At 37.7% G+C, this 19,023-nt stretch overlaps 1 protein-coding gene across 1 annotated transcript; it reads left to right on the top strand.

The window, feature by feature from the left end:
• The first annotated feature begins 6,073 nt into the window (after positions 1-6,073).
• Positions 6,074-19,023, top strand: LOC128677308 (uncharacterized). Its single transcript, XM_053758056.1, has 4 exons — positions 6,074-6,149; positions 7,853-7,933; positions 14,971-16,955; positions 18,919-19,023. Exons 1-4 carry the CDS (start codon positions 6,074-6,076, stop codon positions 19,021-19,023), a joined length of 2,247 nt encoding a protein of 748 aa, XP_053614031.1.

Genomic DNA, 19,023 nt, shown 5'->3' with positions numbered 1-19,023 from the left:
CATTTGTTTTATTTATTTGTTGTCATAAAGGTCAACCTCGGACTCGTCGCAGCGGGTGAATATTACAACTAGTTCCTCGTATGTTATTGAAAGATGACCACGTAAGCAATGAAGACTATACGAAGCGATTGATCTACTATTATTGATTGAATTATTGATTATTAGTAATAGTAAATATAGGGAAAGAATGGAAATTTGTTCCCTACACAGATATACTTCGTCGTTATGATAAAGTAGTATACATCTATCATACATACATGTCCTATAGCATATATCGATGTAGCTCACTGTGTTTATGTGTGCTTGCGTAAGAATATCAAATTAACTGCGAGTTAATATATCTGAAGCTAACAGAGATTTAACTAATAGATACATTTACGATCAAACGGTCATAAATTCTGACAATATGTTTAGTAAACTGTACAGTTATGGCTATAAACTCGTATTGACAAGTAGCCACAAATGCCAAGGCATGCGGACCGTGTTGAGTTGAGGTGACGTTACGAAATCTATGTGCTCCTCGGTATTTATTTAAATCGCGTCGTGTACATACTTTGACCAAGGCTGGATCTCGGAAGGTTGTCCCAGCTTTTGACATATTCCTCATATAATGCTCCCATTTCTTTGCTGGACGAGCTCTCCACATCGTATAACTTCAATGTAATGAAAATCAATGATCGTAACTCTTAACATAAGTCTTGACTTGAGTGAATATTGAAGCGTGACCTCGCCCACAGCTTTACAGCCGGAAGCTAGTATGAAACCAAATTAAAAAAATGCAAACAGCAGATCCTCCACAGCTGTCCCGCTTCGTGGGAATCGAGTCTGGTATTCGCACGTTCGGTTATGTTCATGTGTGGTAACTTGAGATAACGGGTGTATGCTTTGATAACACTAAGTAAGTATCAATGTTTACATTTTCATATAACGTGTTTCATCTGTCTTCAACTTCCTCAAGTGTTATCTTATTGTAGAATTGTTATTGATAACAAACGTTTTGTCTTTTTCCATATGTTCAAATAACTCAACATTCACCCTTAAAATACAACGTTTTGGTTTATTTATTTATATGGTAATTTTGACAGTCCTTCCATATTAAATTCAATGTATGATTCAAATTGTAATTATTCAATAATGTTAAGCATTTTTCATATTATTTATAGCCATCTGTAGGTAAAGTCATTCAAAGTCCAAACACGAGCTTCTCTGCTAACACTGAAACCACACCAGATAGCAGATAAGTGAACCACTTTCCGCTAGATGGCAGTAGTGGTACTTTTCTATATAATTGTATGTTGTTCCGTCATGACGGCCTGTTATAATAGAAGCAGGATCTGTTCATCAATGTCACATGCTAAGCTTCATGGTGGGTTCACGTTACATTGAGATTAGTGAAATCTGGCTGTTTTGGATTTCCAGTTGAACACAGTGTCAGTTATTTTCATGTGCATAGGTTCTATCGACATGGGTGACTTTCGATTTGACCATGTACTTTATTGTGTACTTATATTGTTAAAATACTAAGCAAAAATTATAAAAAATGGTAAGCCTTTCTGGCATGATAGACCAACATTGTTTAAATGAGTTTCTTTCAGCATTTCTTCTCAGCAGTGGTTGTTCCGAAATGCTAGTAGTTTGTAGCTTTGGTAAATATTATTTAATTTAGAATATGACGTGAAAAAGTGCCTTTGAAGGTTTTATCAAATACATTTTAATAAATTTGAAGGAAAACCTTCTAATTTCTGAATAATTTTCATTTGATTCTGATTCTGATTACAAGTCCATTTTTTTGTGTCTTAAACGAAATGCCCCCATAGAAACACATTTTCAGTATTAATTATTTTATATACAATTTATATAATTTGTTATTTCAAGGTTAAAGGCTATTTGTCAAATATATTTTTATTTTATAATAAGTATATTATATAAGTATCTTCGGTATCTTAAGTGAATAGATAGAGCGTGAAGTGAAGCGGTAACAAACAAACAAACTTTCGCATTTATAATATTAGTTAGGATAGTTAGAATCATAATTCTAAATGGCACTGGAATAAAACAAGTCTACATTGAAGTCCTTACTTACTCGTTCATGACATGCCCCTTTTTGAAGTCGGATAAAAAATAATACCCTCGATTTTTTTCCATCTGTCATCATGAGCCGTGTCGATAATATTTTTTTTTTCAACATGAAATGGGATAAAAAGAACCGGTACTAAAGCAAAAAATGATGTTTAATAACAGCGAAACAGTAAATTTTATCGCGTCATAAAAAGAACACTGTAACTGGATATTTTTTACTGTCAATGCGGATGGATGTCGGGCGATATCGCGTTGTCGGAATTGATGGATTTTGCAGGTACAGGGACGGTATCTTGTTATTATGGGCACAAAGCGGCGCCGCGGGGCCCAATATTTGTTAAGGTACTAGGTGCTTAGAAAGTATATGTACTATTTAAAATGATTGTGTTAGAAAGAACACTATATAACGAAAGTTTCTGCTCGGACCATATTTATGAATTGTACCAAATAATTACTCTTAATAACTTATTTTTCACAAACTAAAGCTCTAACAGTAATGTGTAGAGCTTAAGTTTGTTGTCTGCTTTTGGGACAGGAAAGAGTCGTTCAGTTTCGCTTTCGCGGAATTACGGGTAGCTTAGGTATCCTGAGTGACTTACACACGTACGTTTTTTTTATCAGTCTTGGAGATAAGTGCGATCTAACAACTTTTGAGCTATTTTATACATGCTTTGTTGACTTGAATATTTAATACCTGCCATACAAAAATATACTAATTGAGAAATATTTAGAGAACTGTACTACACCTTACCTTTTTATGTATTACCCAATATTTTCATATAACGTAACTAAAGAGCTGACGATTTCCTACAATGGAGTTGCCACCACATCATTATAGAGAAACAAAGAATTATAAAATACATTTACTGAATAACGTAATCGAACAGAAAACTTATTTTCATGACAGAAGTTTCATTCAAACCAATTTTCCTGTAAAAGAGCGAGGAAACTACAGAATCAATACAATATCTCCCCTGGCTGCAAGTGCGGCGGCAATCATAAAAGAAAATAACTCTGTTATCGAGTGGAAGGGGGGAGGGGGGATGTCTTACTGTGACGAAGATAGGGTAGCACTAGAAGGAACAGAGATTTCTTCCAGTGCTGCCATTTATGATTAAAATTCGCCATTACAAAAAGAAAGTATTTTTCTGAAAAAAGCCACATTCGCAAAATGCTATTCCTCTTACGTGAAAATAACAAAAAAATTGATCACACCAAATCGAGTGATGTTCCAACTACGGCCGCAGCGGTGGGAGCGGGGCCAACGATAACGTGACTTGTATTTACTCTACTGGTTTCTTGTAACTACATTTATTGGAATTTGTCGCTAGTATTTCAATGGAATTAGTCAAATTATTAGACTGTTATCAAAATTTCTTGAATTGAACTATGAAAAACCTGTACCTATTATTGCATACGATTGGGCAGTCTATACAAGTAATTAACAGTTTCAGTTCAGTTGGAATTTTCCTAATTTATGGAAAGGATTTTATTTTGTTCACTAAATATTGAGCTATATTCTGTCTGTGGTAAAGCCGAAGCGCCTTCCAGCCTCTCCACCTCCACGTCCCCAGCGTAATCTCCCACACGTCCATATTATTAATGTTATATTTGCTGTAATTAAGTTGGCGAATTATTTACGCTCCAACTTCGCCTGTAATAACCTTTTACCCACTCAGAGTGCCTGCTTCGAGCATCTACTTATGTTGCCCTTTCTAGATAATATTATTACTATTACAACAGAGACAGCGTCCCCGGGCTTCACTCTTGTGGGAATTCGAGATGAAAAGAATCATGTGTCATTATAGGATTTGTCACACTCGAGTACCTAATTCCATCAACATGCCAGTGGCCACAGCGTGATTAAAATAAACATATTCAAATCAGTTTCATAGTTAACAACATGATTGGCGTTTATGAAAATACCTACATAAGCCAGCAGATTGTAAGTTCTTTTACATAGTCATAAAGTTTTTTTTTTTAATTGTTTACCAAAAAGCGACCACCCAGATACGTAGTCAGAAACAGCTTTCAAGCCGCCAAATACAGATTAATTGAAAGTATACCGACGGACATCAAGACCAGTCGACCAACTAAAAGTTAACAACATTTCGCAAGTATTTTTATTTGTATTTTAAAATGAACCATTATTTTTTTACCATTTAATTTGCATTATAAATCCTTGCCTTGCATACAATACCTTGTATTATCTAAGATGCCATACAAAGTGGGTAGAGTTTAGATGGACCATCCCGAATTTTGCAACTAATTCTATCAAACCAATTACATAATGCTAATATTTAGTATGAGTATAGTTATTCATATTATTATAATGAAATGGCAACACTAAACTGCTCGAGAAGAGTCATGAAATAAAGCTTGTAGTTTATAGTAATACAATATCTCTGTGAAATTGTCGATTGAGGGTCGTTTAGATCGAGATAATTTTAATGGCGGGTGTTAAAACTTCTTGCTTTACATAAACGATGGTAATTTATTGAAGAAACGGGGATTCAATTTGCTACAAGTTTTTTTTAATCTGCTATTAAATGAGGAGGAAAGTAATGTTTACGGCGGCTCCATTTGAAATCAAGTATTTGCAGAAGAAGTAGCCTTCATTTTTAATGAACGCCAATTTTCGGGCCTAAAGTCGTTTTTTGGTTGTTATCGTAGTCGTAGTACTAGTACTATTAACTTTGTAACAAGAGCACGTTATCTTTACCTGTGACGGATTGCGTAGAGTGTAATGAATTTTATGTTCCAGCGCTGTTTTTAATGTTCCATATTCCTACGGACAAGGAAACCTTAGAGTTTCGCCATGTCCATAATTTTTCAAAAATCAACCTCCCAAATTACTATATCGGGAGGTCAAAGTTTGTATAAAAATCATGTCTGTTCCGTTCTCGCAGATAAACTCACGCGGGAGAAGCCGCGGCAAAAACTAGTTTGAAATAAATGTGATAGGTTGAAGTGAAGATCGTATGTAAAAGTAGTTATATAAAACAAGAGTATACGATGGTATACTCAATGGACGGCAAAAAACTTTGTACAGCTTTGGCTTAGTTCACGGAACCGTATCATCTATCATTTTCATTCTACAGACTGACTATACAATTTATTCAATAACGGTCTTTATTACATAGCATTAAGGCTGTCATAATTCCTGATCCGTACTATCTGTGCATTGGAACACACGCATATCGGATGGCGATGGTTTACTAAAACAACATAGTTTGAGTTTCTCCTTCGGTTTGATTGCATTGCAGGGAAGTAATCTGAGTATTGTTTGGTCAAGTATCACCTGCGTAGAGTTACCTCACACAGATCTATATTCTGAGTGATATTTGAAGATTTGTTAAGTTGTTTAAAGCAATTCTTATAATTTAAGTTTCTCAACTTAGAAACCACAAAATTTTTATGAACATACGCTCAGTCTGCAAAGTCATAACAATAAATGTATTGAGGAAGATCTATGATATCACAGTCTCATTACCAATTTTTTATTACTAGACGACAGGCAGTTCAAAAATGTGTAGTTATGATTTTACCATTAAAAAAGGGTCCTATATAGTATATAGTGCAACCACTTTAAACTGAGAGTTGCTTGTTTAGGAACATTTATTAAATCTGCGAGCAGTCGACCGTTCAGCGCACAGGGCGCTCCCTTGAGCCGCCTGTATGGTCGCGAACAAGGGCCAATAAAGTACTCTCCACAACAACCCCCGGGCCTGAACAATCTCAGGGGACGGAATGGCCGAAATCTTTCTCAGGGTCTTTGTCAATAAAACTTGTTTGGAAGCGGAAAATTTTCACATATATCTAGAAAATAACATTTCTATTCTCCAAAAGGATTTCAATTAAAGTTGAACGTGACAGATAGCAACCTAACAATCACTCAAGATCCATTGATAACTTTGACTTAACGCTAAGGGTTGCCTCCAAAAATGTATTTAAAGAAATAATAACAAAGGGATGTTAATGTAAATAAATAGTGATGGACCACCCCTGCCCCGCGCTGCAGCCACACGAACCACCCACGTCGATCGCTCCTGCGGTTTGCGAGCAGTCAGGTTCGTATGCATTATGATGATGGATAACTTGATATTCGTGACTCATGAAAATGATGATACAATGTGAAAGAAAAACGCGGAAGGAACAAACGTATAAAATGTTTAGAGTTAAACTATTCCAAGCTTTATATTTGTTAAAAAGTTGCGGGATATAAAGTACTTGTTTTCTTTCATGGTTGAACTAACTGTATTAAATACAATTTTATAATAATGTTAGCAGTAGTTCAATGACTAATGATAAACGTATAACTGTTACAGAACGATTGAATAGAATATAGGAAAAACTTTTCAACTAGAAATTCGTACCCTCTTTCGATAGTGGATGTGACTTCATAGGACCCTTGATCACTATAAAAACTACACTATAATAAAATAGCTTCATTCCCATCAAGCTTGACAATCCATCGGAAATCGAAAATTTAGTCAACAGAGGGTGAATAGTTGAAACCCCACGTACTTTAATAAACGCTTGACATGAATACTGAACCAAACTCTCTATTAAATTAATAAAGGGTTCCATTCTTTTGATCAGAAACCCTGTATGAAAGTGCTGCCTGCATGTAACACTCGATAATTACGTAGCACAGACGGACATACGACAGCTGACTTGTATTATTATAGGCTGTTGGTGTTTAAGGTTACAATCTTGTCTTTAAGTTATATTTGTTTGGTAAAAACGCAATTATATCTCAAATAAATACATGGCTCTGTGGTTTAATACGAAGAATTCTAATTCTGTGGTTGCAATATTGGTATCACTACGACACTTCGTGCAAAGTTTTGCGCAATGTCATACCACGAATTACATAACCACATACCTAATAACATTCGCTCGCTTTGAAAATCTTCTGTCCTAAAAGGTAAGAAGGGATACATCGTGCGAACTGCTATGATGTTGTTTCTTGCCACACACATCGCCATAAGCTGAAACTTTACGATAGCGCGTTAGTGCGGTAGACATGCTAGCAACATCTAAATCGATTAAATGGTAAGGAATTGGAGTTACAATAGCAAGAATTGGTGTATCATCATATCAATAAATTCGCGATCATAAAATACAGAGCTCGACATTAATAAGTTCAATATCGAAATATAATCAATCAAAAATTTATTCATTCGCATGACATACATATTGCATTACTTTTGTACATTTTGATTAAGTAATGGTAACGACGTAAAAAATGTTACATTATTTATCATAGGATTTTTTGAACAAATGACTTATTTTCTCCCGTCCAGAATACAATACGTAATTTACAGGGTTTGCTCGCTTTGTGAACGATTTACTATTATGTTTCGGTCCCATCAGCTTGTACGTTTTTGCATTGCGCATCGTTGCAAATTGCATCATTCATTTCTTTGTACGGTTTCTGCAAAGTTGCAAAGTGGACGTTTTATATGCAAAATTGGTCCATTCACGACGTTTTATTGTTATGGCTCACAATGACCTTTGTCGGATGAACATGTTATATGTGGCATTTTTAGACAATGCTGTGAGTTGAAATACAAAATGTGTTTTTTTTCGTTCTATCTAATTTGTTTTATTTATACATAGGATAAGACCTGAGAAACTACAACGCACAAATTATTTACTTAAGTACAAAGCTACTTTTTTGTTCTAACAACCTCCACAAATGACCATCCAAACATGTTTGTATCAACTTTACATTAAGCATAGTCTGTAATTTGTTTACTTGTTGCAGGAAACGAAGCAGATATCAAAACTCCATTAGGAGTTGCAGGAAGGTACCTGCCGAGTACGGAGAAGAGAGAAACAAAAAAGGGTAAGGACGAGCCACTTCGTTAGGTTCCGTGGATAAATATGAGATAGTTTAAATGTAACATATTACCATACAGATACCGTTAAAAATTTAATTCACAAGTGCATAGGGATAACTGGACGTTAGGTATATTTTACTAGAGGTTGGTTTATCTGTCAGATTACAGGCCCTAGATCTAATAATAAACGAAGGAAAACAAATATGTATTAAATTATATATTTACTTGACATGACATCTTTACCTAATTATATAATCAATTTTTTTAGTGTTTCTTTCTTTCTATGTGTTACAATATATTTGGTTTTTTGAATTAATGCTCGCCAGTAGATCCTTAAGAACCTTTTCTTTCCATTTCACAACGAACTTCTTAATGTAAAGAAGTTTATATTTATTCCTATGGGAACTCTAACCACTCTACACTTTAGCGAACAACCAGCGCTCAACAAAACACATCCATCAGTGTTCCTTCTAACTCCGAATGTGAGGTCTCGGGAACTTTGTGATGGTCGGACCAGACAGCCGCTACAAAAGTTTTGAAGTAGATTGGTAAATAGTAGATGCATCATAAAGAGGTTAAGTACTTGTAGGAACTTTATTTTGTAATCAACAAAAAACAGTAACATAACACATTCAACGCAAGGGACACAATACCTACTTCTTATCTTCTCTAGTGCTGTAGTTCTTCTACGTCTGACAGAGTCAGGAGTTGTGTAACTCGAAGGCAGCCATAATTATTATAATGTTTTTATTACCTAACTAATTGATTTCTACAAATAAACAATCAGTTTTATTTATTTAGTTGTATGACAGTCAATAGAATATACCATTTTATAAGTTTTCTTAGCCAGTTAACTGCGTCTTGAGCAAGGTTATATGTATAAGCAATCAAGTTGAAATATTACATATTACACGTGCCACCCGTCTCGCAAGAACAAAATATTTCTATAGCCTTCATCGGTAATTCAGTACGGGAATAAATGGAAGGATACACAAAAGACGCCATCCGGACCATCCCTGCTATATACATATTCATAGAAGAATATTAATGGTTGGACTAATGGCGTGGTCATGGTGTTCCCAGAAATCTGGCAATGAATCGAGATGAGGAGCGATGTGGCGGCGCCGCTGCCATCACTTGATATGGAACGGGTTTGGAATGACGGACTTCGGGGAATGGTTGCCGGACGCAGCCCTCGGGTGGATGTTATGGACATTACAGTCTTTGATTAATCGGTTAGACATTTGTCTTTTTCGATAAAGTATATAATTAAGATGACAAGGTCAATAGCCGGGACATCCTACACATCAGATCTTGCAAAGGGCTTGGTGGTTTTGTGATATGTATAATGATAAAAGCAATTCGAAAAACAAAATCAATCAGATTCATAGGAATAAGTTTGTTTATGGTAGCAATTGTAGATCTGACGAACAACCAACAGAAGTTTAGTGTTATGAAAAATTTCAGTTTCAACGATGACGATTATTATAAAATAAAATTAAAAGCTCAAGCAGTATATACAGCGAAATCCGCTCAGAAATCGTTGGTACAAAAATAACATTAAATAAATACGATACTATTGTTGAATAATTTTTTGTTTACTTTTTATATTTGCTCTCATGTTTTCACTGGCAGATGGCGAGTCCAAACCTGCGTTATCCGAATTAAGCCGACGTTGGAATAGCCCGATGTTGACGGTCGCACCCTGTTCACTGTTCAATAGGATATTAACGACGTGTATGTCATAAGTCGTGCGTTTTTTATTGCAAGTCCAGGACAGCATGCCTATTTTTGTTGTAACGTTAAACGCGCTTCTTTTTTTAATGCCTAGAACAATAATAATGTGCTCTTCCAATAAAAGTCCTGATATCGGCTCTATTAAAATATTAATAAAAACGGATATAAAATGTTATGCTATGGTTTTCTAGGTCAAGATTTGTTTAGTTAGTACAAGTATGAACTACTGTTAGTACGCATAAGACAGACTTCGACTTATTTCTGCAATTTACTTATCGTTTGACATTTTGCCAATAAATTTTTACGCACTATTTAACTATTGTTTATCTTTTATCCTGCCTGTTTCTTCTTTAACGTTGGTTTTATCAAAATGAATGTATGCATTCATTAAGTTTAACGATAGAGACACGTAATTATGAGTAATGTTTTAATGAATTCATCCCGTTATCAGACATTATCGCTAAAAGTGATACTGTCACGAGATAGCTCATCCATTGTCGTGTCAGTGTAATGGTCCACTTTGCGACGCCAGCGCTACGGAACGATGATCAGCTAATTACACAGATAATACTGATAAGTCGCATGACAGGGATAAGTCGACAAATGTACACACTGTATCTATCCATTCACGTAGCCTAAAAACATTTTTCCCACTTAGAACATAGCATTTTCTCAGCTTCTTTTTAAGCCACTTTCTTTCTCTTTTCACTTTCGTTGTTCTTAATGTCTAGTTTTTTAAGGTCTTATTACATTCTAAATTATTCAAAAGGAACACGATTCCTATGTGCTTATGTTCCACCAAGGTTCCTAAAATCTCAAATCCTGATTTTTGAAACGATTAAAAAACAAAAAGAAAGGGTCTTAAAGTGAGGGTCTTTACTGTAATTGCATATGACGTTTTTTGTGACGATGAAAGTAGGGTAAATCTACATTATTTTCTGACGGTTGGTCGTTTAGGATCAGATTAATAATAGGGGGAACATAACACGAAATTGTGATAGTAAACAAGTACAGTAATCAAATTTCAGGATTTTGACACAAACTTTGAGTTACAACTGATGATGTTGATACAAACAATGTCAACATTTCTATCGCATTTATTAATAGCATTTCCTTGCTTACAGCATTATTATTTTATGATGTATCGAACAATGTTGTACTGTATAACATTACTAGCTGATGACCGCGGCTCCGCCGCAGCTAAAAGTAGCCTCTGATACTTTCCAGCTCTTCCACTATCTCCATGCGCGGAAATCACTTTATGATGATCAGTTGATCAGTTTCGACGTGAAAGACGGAAAAACAAACGTTAAAGAACCAAAGATTGGCGTAGGTATATGAAAAAGTGTATGTAGAATACACCTTTCAAGTTATAAACGGGTTTTTCATCGCTCCGCATTTCATCTTGTAAATAGGAATCAGTGCCGTCCGTATTCAGCTGAGCTCCATCCAGTGGAAATTATAACGAGCTATTGAACAAACCCTTCCGTGAACTGCGTGGTATGAGGCCAGGGGTCCGCGACTAACACGATGGTACATTGATCTCTATCTGGGCTGTCGCTGGATTGAATATATTGCCTTGGCATTATAAGGAATATTTTTATAGCATAGTAGGTGCAAACGTGTGCGGAGGTCGTAGGCAAACACCGCAGTCCAACCCGATATTATTGGTATATTCCTAAAAACCAGAAAACCGTTTTTGTTACTTTATGTAAATTGTTAAGTAAATTTCAGGGTCTTTAATCCAATCTTCTATTAAGTATAAAAAAATATATTATTTTAGGTACGATAGCAATTGAACTATATATCTAGATCCTGCCTGACTGAACTAAAATAGTAAGATAGAATAATGTTGTTAATTTCTTTGACGTGGTAGTGTGTTGTTATTTTTTCATACTGTATTTATCCATATGAAATCCATCAATGTACAATCCAGCACATTTGCTAATATAATGTCATTGGTTCGAAGCACTCAGAATTAAATCAGTTCGGATTGAATGCCCTATTGCAGCCCTACGCGATAAAAACACCTTTACAACCAGCCCTGAATAGAAACTCTTTACGAAAACTCGATTCAATGCGTTTTATACCGCTTTACAGATCACCTACTTGGTGTGTACGACCTCGGAATATAAGATTTATGTAGTTGAAAGGTTTATGTAAATATTATCCATTGTATTGTATCATGTAAAAAAGTCATTGTAAAAATCTTGCTTTGTACCGTACAAAAACTTTGTCAAACCAATATATTCCAGTTAGGGATCAGGATCAATCAAGCTTTGGTTTGTCAAAGCTTTAAACCGCATTGTCGGATTTATCAATAAGCTTTTGAAACAAATGTAAGTGGCCGTTGCTCCGGTCCCGTTTTCGTGGGAATTTCGGGAAATATGTCCAGATCAGAGTATAATCCGCTCGGCTGATGTCGTCCCTACTGCTTTATGGACTTTTGGCTTACGTTATTAAACGGTCATATCTAAACCTCAAATTTGATACTATTGTTCCGTTTTCAACGTTTTATTTTCATTAAATTCAATTTCGCGCGCCTTATCGATGTATTTGTCAAATCGCACCATTTATATGGTACTGCATTCAATTCTAGCCAATAGGAACGCGCGGTTCGCCGCCGCGCATGCGCAATGCTGCCGGCGCAACAAAACGCCATAGCGGCGGCAAGGGGAGATTCTTCTTCGTTACCGGCTCTTAGCGCGAGCGCATTAAAAAATATGTAATAATTGTGTTATCATATAAGTGCATCGCCAGTGCTCCTATATTTAAACTGGACTATTTCTATCGTTACCGAGTATTGAACTACCGTGTGTCAGGCCGGCCGGCAGGTGTTTAAGGACTATAATTCCAGTGAACCATATTCGTGAGGGATCTTGGGGTACAGCCGCTGTCTACGTGGTAAGTACGCGCAATATTCCTTATTGGCATTATTGCCTGCAGTATCGTTATTTACCGGCGAATACCGAAAGGTATTTGATCCAGATGAGCGATTGACAAATTCATAATTCATCGCGTCAATTTGCAACATTCTTTTTGGTGCCGAAACCCGGGACCTTAAATACCTACCTTCAGTCTGCCTGCCAAATACCAATTTTATTTAGTAATCGTTACTTCATTTACCGTATTTCTCGCTGACTATACATACTAGTATACAGCATAACCAAATAGTTTCAATTACTAGGTAAAAAACAAACCTTGTTCCATTTTGTTGAGTGTAGTACCTACATACCTACCTAACAACCGTACCGAGTTCATGTTTAAATATGGCGTCCATCGTATTCTAGAACATTTGTTCAGACGAATATCGTATATACCTAGTCGTTTTATACTGATTAACACAAAATTATTTACCGTTTTACCGTTTGCAATAAGCAATACTATTGCAAAATTACCGCACCATAATTTGTGTTGATATTTGTTATAACTCGACTACATCGTTCTAACCGCTTCCCAATACGCAGTCCTTATTGGGATTTACCAAATTTTATTTCGTTTTATATTCGAAATAATTTTATATCGTAACATTGTAGTATCGTATGTTCAATGACTTTCTGTGTTCTCAACTATTATTCATTTCAATAACGAAACGTCGCCGACGCGTCATCATTTTGTTGTGTCGTGTTATTGCCTACCGCCCCAACGCCACCGATAGTCCCTGAAGAAGTTAGCTACTAACATTTTATTCAAATCGAATATTTTACTATTAACTTTTTATTGTTGATAAATAGTTTATTATAGTTTTACATCGTAACAATGTCTTATTTAACTAGACGCAAATCGAAACAGAATGTTAAAAAATGTGTCGAAAATGTTTACACTATTAATAATTTACCAAGTTTGCGACGTAAACGAACTATATCCTACAATCGTATAACTAAGGCTTTGGAAATAGGTAACTTAGCTAATACCGACGAATCACAAATCGAATTGTTTCTTTCCTATTGTCATGAGATAAAAAATATAGCCGATAATTTTCATGAATCTCATTTTGCTATTTTAGACCTTCTTCAGGATGATACGGATGAGATTTCGGACGATATTCAGGATCGCTTCGATGAATTGTATTTTCAAGTTTTATCCATTCAACGAAAATTCGAACAATATTCATTACAACGAATCGATACTTCGAAATGTAATTCATTGACCGGCTCGCACAGTGGAAATATGCGTTTACCAAAAATTTCTTTGCCAACTTTTAACGGTGCGGTTAAGAAGTGGCCTGAGTTTATTGCTACTTATAATGCGTTGATTCATGAATCCACCTTGTTAAGCGATATCGAGAAATATCATTATCTCGTGTCAGTTTTGCGTGATGATGCCCTATCGTTAATTAAAACGTTTCCTGTCGCAAGTGAACATTATTTAAGTGCTTACAAAGCTTTAAAGTCCCGTTACGAGGATAAACGCGAACTAGCATTTACATGCTGGCGCGATATTTTGAATATTAATTTTAAAACTTCGAACGCTCAAGATTTTCGACGCGCCTTAGACACGATCGACGAGAACTTGACTATTTTAAAAACGTTAAATTTACCTACCGATAAATGGGATTTTGTTCTTTGCTATAATGTTCTTGCCAAACTCGATAATAAATTAAGACGCGAGTTTGAGGAAAAACACACAGATATCGAGCTTCCACAATACAATCTTTTAAGGGCGTTCTTACACTCGAAGGGCGAAGCCGCAATTCGCGACACTCATTTTGCGGCCGTAACCAATAAAACCGCTAATGTTTCAAAGGAGACACCGGGAACTTCACAGAAGTCACAGCGACATAACGCTACTCATTCTCTCGTCGCTCCCGCCGTCACTACAAATAATAAAGGTGCCGGTGACAAAGCAAATCAAGCTAAATCTGCTAATTACTCAGGCACGTCACGGTTGATTCGTAAATGTGCTTACTGTCGTAACGAACATCATATCTCAGCTTGCAAGGATTATCTGGCTAAAACCGTTGATGAACGCATGGCTGTTGCTAGCGAAAAGAAATGGTGTTATAATTGTCTTAACGCTTCTCATTCAGTGCGAGACTGCACATCGATATTTTCATGTCGTCATTGCAAACGCAAACATCACACATTACTTCATCGGGAGCAAGCGGCAAGTAATTCCAGCTCCACTAACAAACCGCCTAGCTCAACGGCCTTAGTAGCTAAGGATTCATTGGCGCAGTCTGACTCAACTATAAATTCAACTGTTTTACTAGCAACTGCTCTTGTTCAGATTTGTGATGCTTCTGGTGAGTTTCATTCATTCCGTGCATTATTTGACACAGGTAGTCAAAATAATTTCCTTACAGCTCGTGCTGCTCAACAGTTAGGGTTGGAAACTAAAAGTGGCAACATCAACGTTTATGGGTTAGGAGGCTCACCTGCTTCAATCAGTGGCGTGGTGGAGTGCGATATTGGTACCAACCATGACATAAAATTTCGTCTCGAAATGTTCGTTATATCGAGCATTTGCGAAGATCAACCGATAGCAAGGCTAAATACGACGGGATGGGATGGTGTCAAGACATTACCGTTAGCAGATCCTGGTTTTGACATTCCTGGTCCGATCGACGTCTTATTAGGTGCCGACGTCTTTGTCGAGTCGCTCCTTGAGCAACGACTGAAAGGCGGTGCCTCTCAACCGCGTGCTTTCAACTCAGTTTTCGGCTGGCTTCTACTTGGGAAGTCCAGACTTGCATCGTCTAGTCTACTTGGAGTAGCACCTCCTATTGTAGACAATAGTTTAAACACAATCGTTCAACGTTTCTGGGAAATCGATAACGTTCCACATTCTTCCCGATTAACCCCAGAAGATCAACTCTGTGAAAACAGTTTTCTTAACAATCACTACCGTGACGAGACAGGAAGGTATGTCGTGTGCCTCCCCTTCAGGGACAATGACGAGCCCGTCTTTGAAGGCTCTCGAGTGATAGCCTTACGACGCTTTCATGCCATTGAAAGGCGTCTCTCTCGTGACCATAACTTGAAACAACAATATGTTGAATTCATGACCGACTATATCGAAAGGGGCCATATGACTCTAGTGCCTACCAAGCAAATGGGTCTAGGTAAATACTATATACCGCATCATTGTGTGCTGCGTCCTGACAGCGCTACAACAAAGCTTCGTGTCGTATTCGACGCCTCGGCTAAGGATTCTAATTCCAAATCGTTAAACGACATGTTGCTGACCGGATCAAAACTGCAATCGAATATCGTGGAGATTCTTCTTCATTTTCGTGAACACGAAGTTGTCTTCATGGCAGATGTGCGCCAAATGTACCGTCAAATCAACATAGCGCCTCATCATCGTGATTACCAACGTATTCTCTGGCGAGCTCACGCAGATGAGCCTCTTCAAGAGTATATGTTAAATACCGTAACGTATGGAGTATCTTCCGCTCCATTTCTCGCGTGCCGTTCCATTCGGCAACTGGCCAACGATGAAGGTCACAAGTATCCAAAAGCAAAAAACATTTTAACTTCCGATATATATATTGATGACGTCATATCCGGAAGTTCAACGCTAACGGAGGCCCGTGAAACCAAAAGGCAACTTATCGCCCTTTTTGGTCTTGGTTCGTTTGAACTCCGAAAATGGATAAGTAATCGACCTGAGCTTCTTAGCGATTTGCCCGCAGAAGCGTGTCTTTCAGAAGCTTTCACTTTTACCGAAACTGAAGATACCACGGTCAAGGTTCTGGGCCTTAAGTGGGAGCCTGCTTCAGATTCATTCGTTTTTAACGTGAATTCATCATTTCTACCGTGTACCAAGCGAACGATTCTTAGTAAGGTCGCCAGAATTTTTGATCCTCTCGGGTTCTTGTCCCCTTTGACAATTAAGGTCAAATGTTTACTTCAAAGGCTCTGGGTTCTTGGCCTTTCGTGGGATGAAACGCCCTCACCGGAAATCATAGCCCAATGGGATGACTTCTCTTACCAACTTCCACAAGTTAGGGCTCTTAAGGTTCCACGTAAGTACGCTATCGACGGCGCTCAATCTTATGAAATACACGGATTTTGTGACAGTTCAGAAGTAGCATATGGCGCTGTCATATATCTGCGTGTTATCGAGTCTGACGGCTCCATTCGCGTTTTTCTCATTTGTGCAAAGGCTCGTGTAGCTCCTCTAAAACGCCAATCGATACCTCGCTTGGAGCTTTGCGGCGCGATGCTGCTCGCAGACCTTGTCAAATTTGTCAAGGACTCGCTACGAATTCCTATCCACGACATTTATTTGTGGTGTGATTCAACCGTTACCTTGGCCTGGTTGCGTGCTCCTTCTTCTCGCTGGGTAACATTTGTCGCAAATCGAGTAAGCTACATTCAAGATATTGTTCCGACCGAGAAGTGGAGGCACGTACCTTCAGCCACAAATCCCGCAGATGTTTGTTCGCGTGGACAATCGCCTCAGGAGTTGCTCCACAACGCTTTATGGTGGGCGGGGCCAGCGTGGTTGTCTCAACCACAATCTGAGTGGCCCATCGATAACTCAAAAAATCATTTAAATGACAATATGGTTCTTGCTGAGCAACGTCATCCCACGGTTCTCTTTTCAGATCAAATTAACAATAATAGTCAAACATCTCTTATCGATCTATTATTTGAAAAACATTCTTCTTTAGACAAAATTTGTCGCATCATCGCCTACATTCGTAGATTTTATAATAGCATGCGTAATATTGTTCCGCGAGCAGATAGCCTTTTTATAACAGACATTGAGCGTCATCAAGCTTTATTAATTATCGTTAAACAGTTTCAGAACCGCTATTTTTCAGACGTCATATCAATTTTACAATCACGAAATCAGCTGCCTCGCATCTTTCGTAAACTAAGCCCCTTCTTGGACGAGCAGGGTATACTCAGGGTGGGCGGACGCCTAGCGCGCTCCGGTCTTGAGTTCGAACATAAGCATCCCGCATTGTTGCCCAAGAAAAGTGCGCTTACATCAGCTGTAATCGAATCGATTCATCGAAATAATTTTCATCCAGGTCTGAATACTACTTATTATCTGATATTACAACAGTTTTGGATACTTGCTGCGAAACATACTATACGACATCATCTCTCAAAATGTTTAAGATGTTACCGTCTGAATCCCAAACCTCTGCAACCATTTATGAGCGATCTTCCGGCTTTTCGGGTCAACCAAGCCAAACCTTTCTCAGTGGTCGGTGTAGATCTGGGAGGGCCTTTTCGAATCAAGCTTGGACCTCATCGTGGTGCAAAAATCGATAAGGCATACTTATGCTTATTCGTATGCTTGAGCACAAAAGCGGTGCATCTTGAGGTAGTTTCCACCCTATCGACCGACAGCTTCATCGCGGCATTACGTCGTTTCATTTCTCGTCGCGGTCGCTGCAATGTTATTCATTCTGATTGTGGAACCAACTTTGTTGGTGCAAGTTCACAACTAGCATCATGTATCGAACAAGCTTCGCATGCGGAAAAAATTGCCTTTAAACGTAACGTTCCTTCAGCTCCTCACTTCGGAGGTGTGTGGGAGATTCAAATTAAGGTAGCAAAAACACACTTGTATCGTATTGTTGGCGATCAAGTCCTAACATTTGAAGAGCTTACCACCCTCTTCACTCAGATCGAATCCATTTTAAATTCGAGACCTTTATGTCCATTGAGCTCGGATCCAAACGACTTTAATGTTTTAACGCCTGGTCATTTTTTAACGCTGGAACCTCTTACAGCTGTACCAGATTACGACTATACCAATATCAAAATCCAGCGACTCAATCGATGGCAACTTATTCAATCTTTTCAACAACAATTTTGGAAGCGTTGGAAAAGTGAATATTTACATTCATTAACTCAACGAGCAAAATGGAACAAAGACTCAACACCGTTAACCGTTAATTCAATGGTACTTATTAAGGAGGATAACCGACCTCCTCTTCAATGGGCACTAGGACGAGTTGTTTCGTTGCATCCTGGCCCTGATGGAGTAGTTAGGGTGGCAACCGTTAAAACAGCTAAAGATTCCTCATTGAAGAGGCCTTTAGTAAAACTATGTCCTTTGCCATCCATGTAATCAACTCAACTTTCTTAGCTTAAGTTTATCGTAGTTTTAGTTTATGTATCGATAATTATCGTCATTTTGTTTTATGTTAGGAAAATCCTATTGGTATTTTGGTGGGCGGAATGTTCCGTTTTCAACGTTTTATTTTCATTAAATTCAATTTCGCGCGCCTTATCGATGTATTTGTCAAATCGCACCATTTATATGGTACTGCATTCAATTCTAGCCAATAGGAACGCGCGGTTCGCCGCCGCGCATGCGCAATGCTGCCGGCGCAACAAAACGCCATAGCGGCGGCAAGGGGAGATTCTTCTTCGTTACCGGCTCTTAG

This window comes from Plodia interpunctella, chromosome 17, assembly GCF_027563975.2.
Source record: "Plodia interpunctella isolate USDA-ARS_2022_Savannah chromosome 17, ilPloInte3.2, whole genome shotgun sequence".
NCBI lineage: Eukaryota > Metazoa > Arthropoda > Insecta > Lepidoptera > Pyralidae > Plodia > Plodia interpunctella.
The sequence above is the reverse complement of the archived record's forward strand: the minus strand, read 5'-3'. Positions and strand labels throughout refer to the sequence as shown.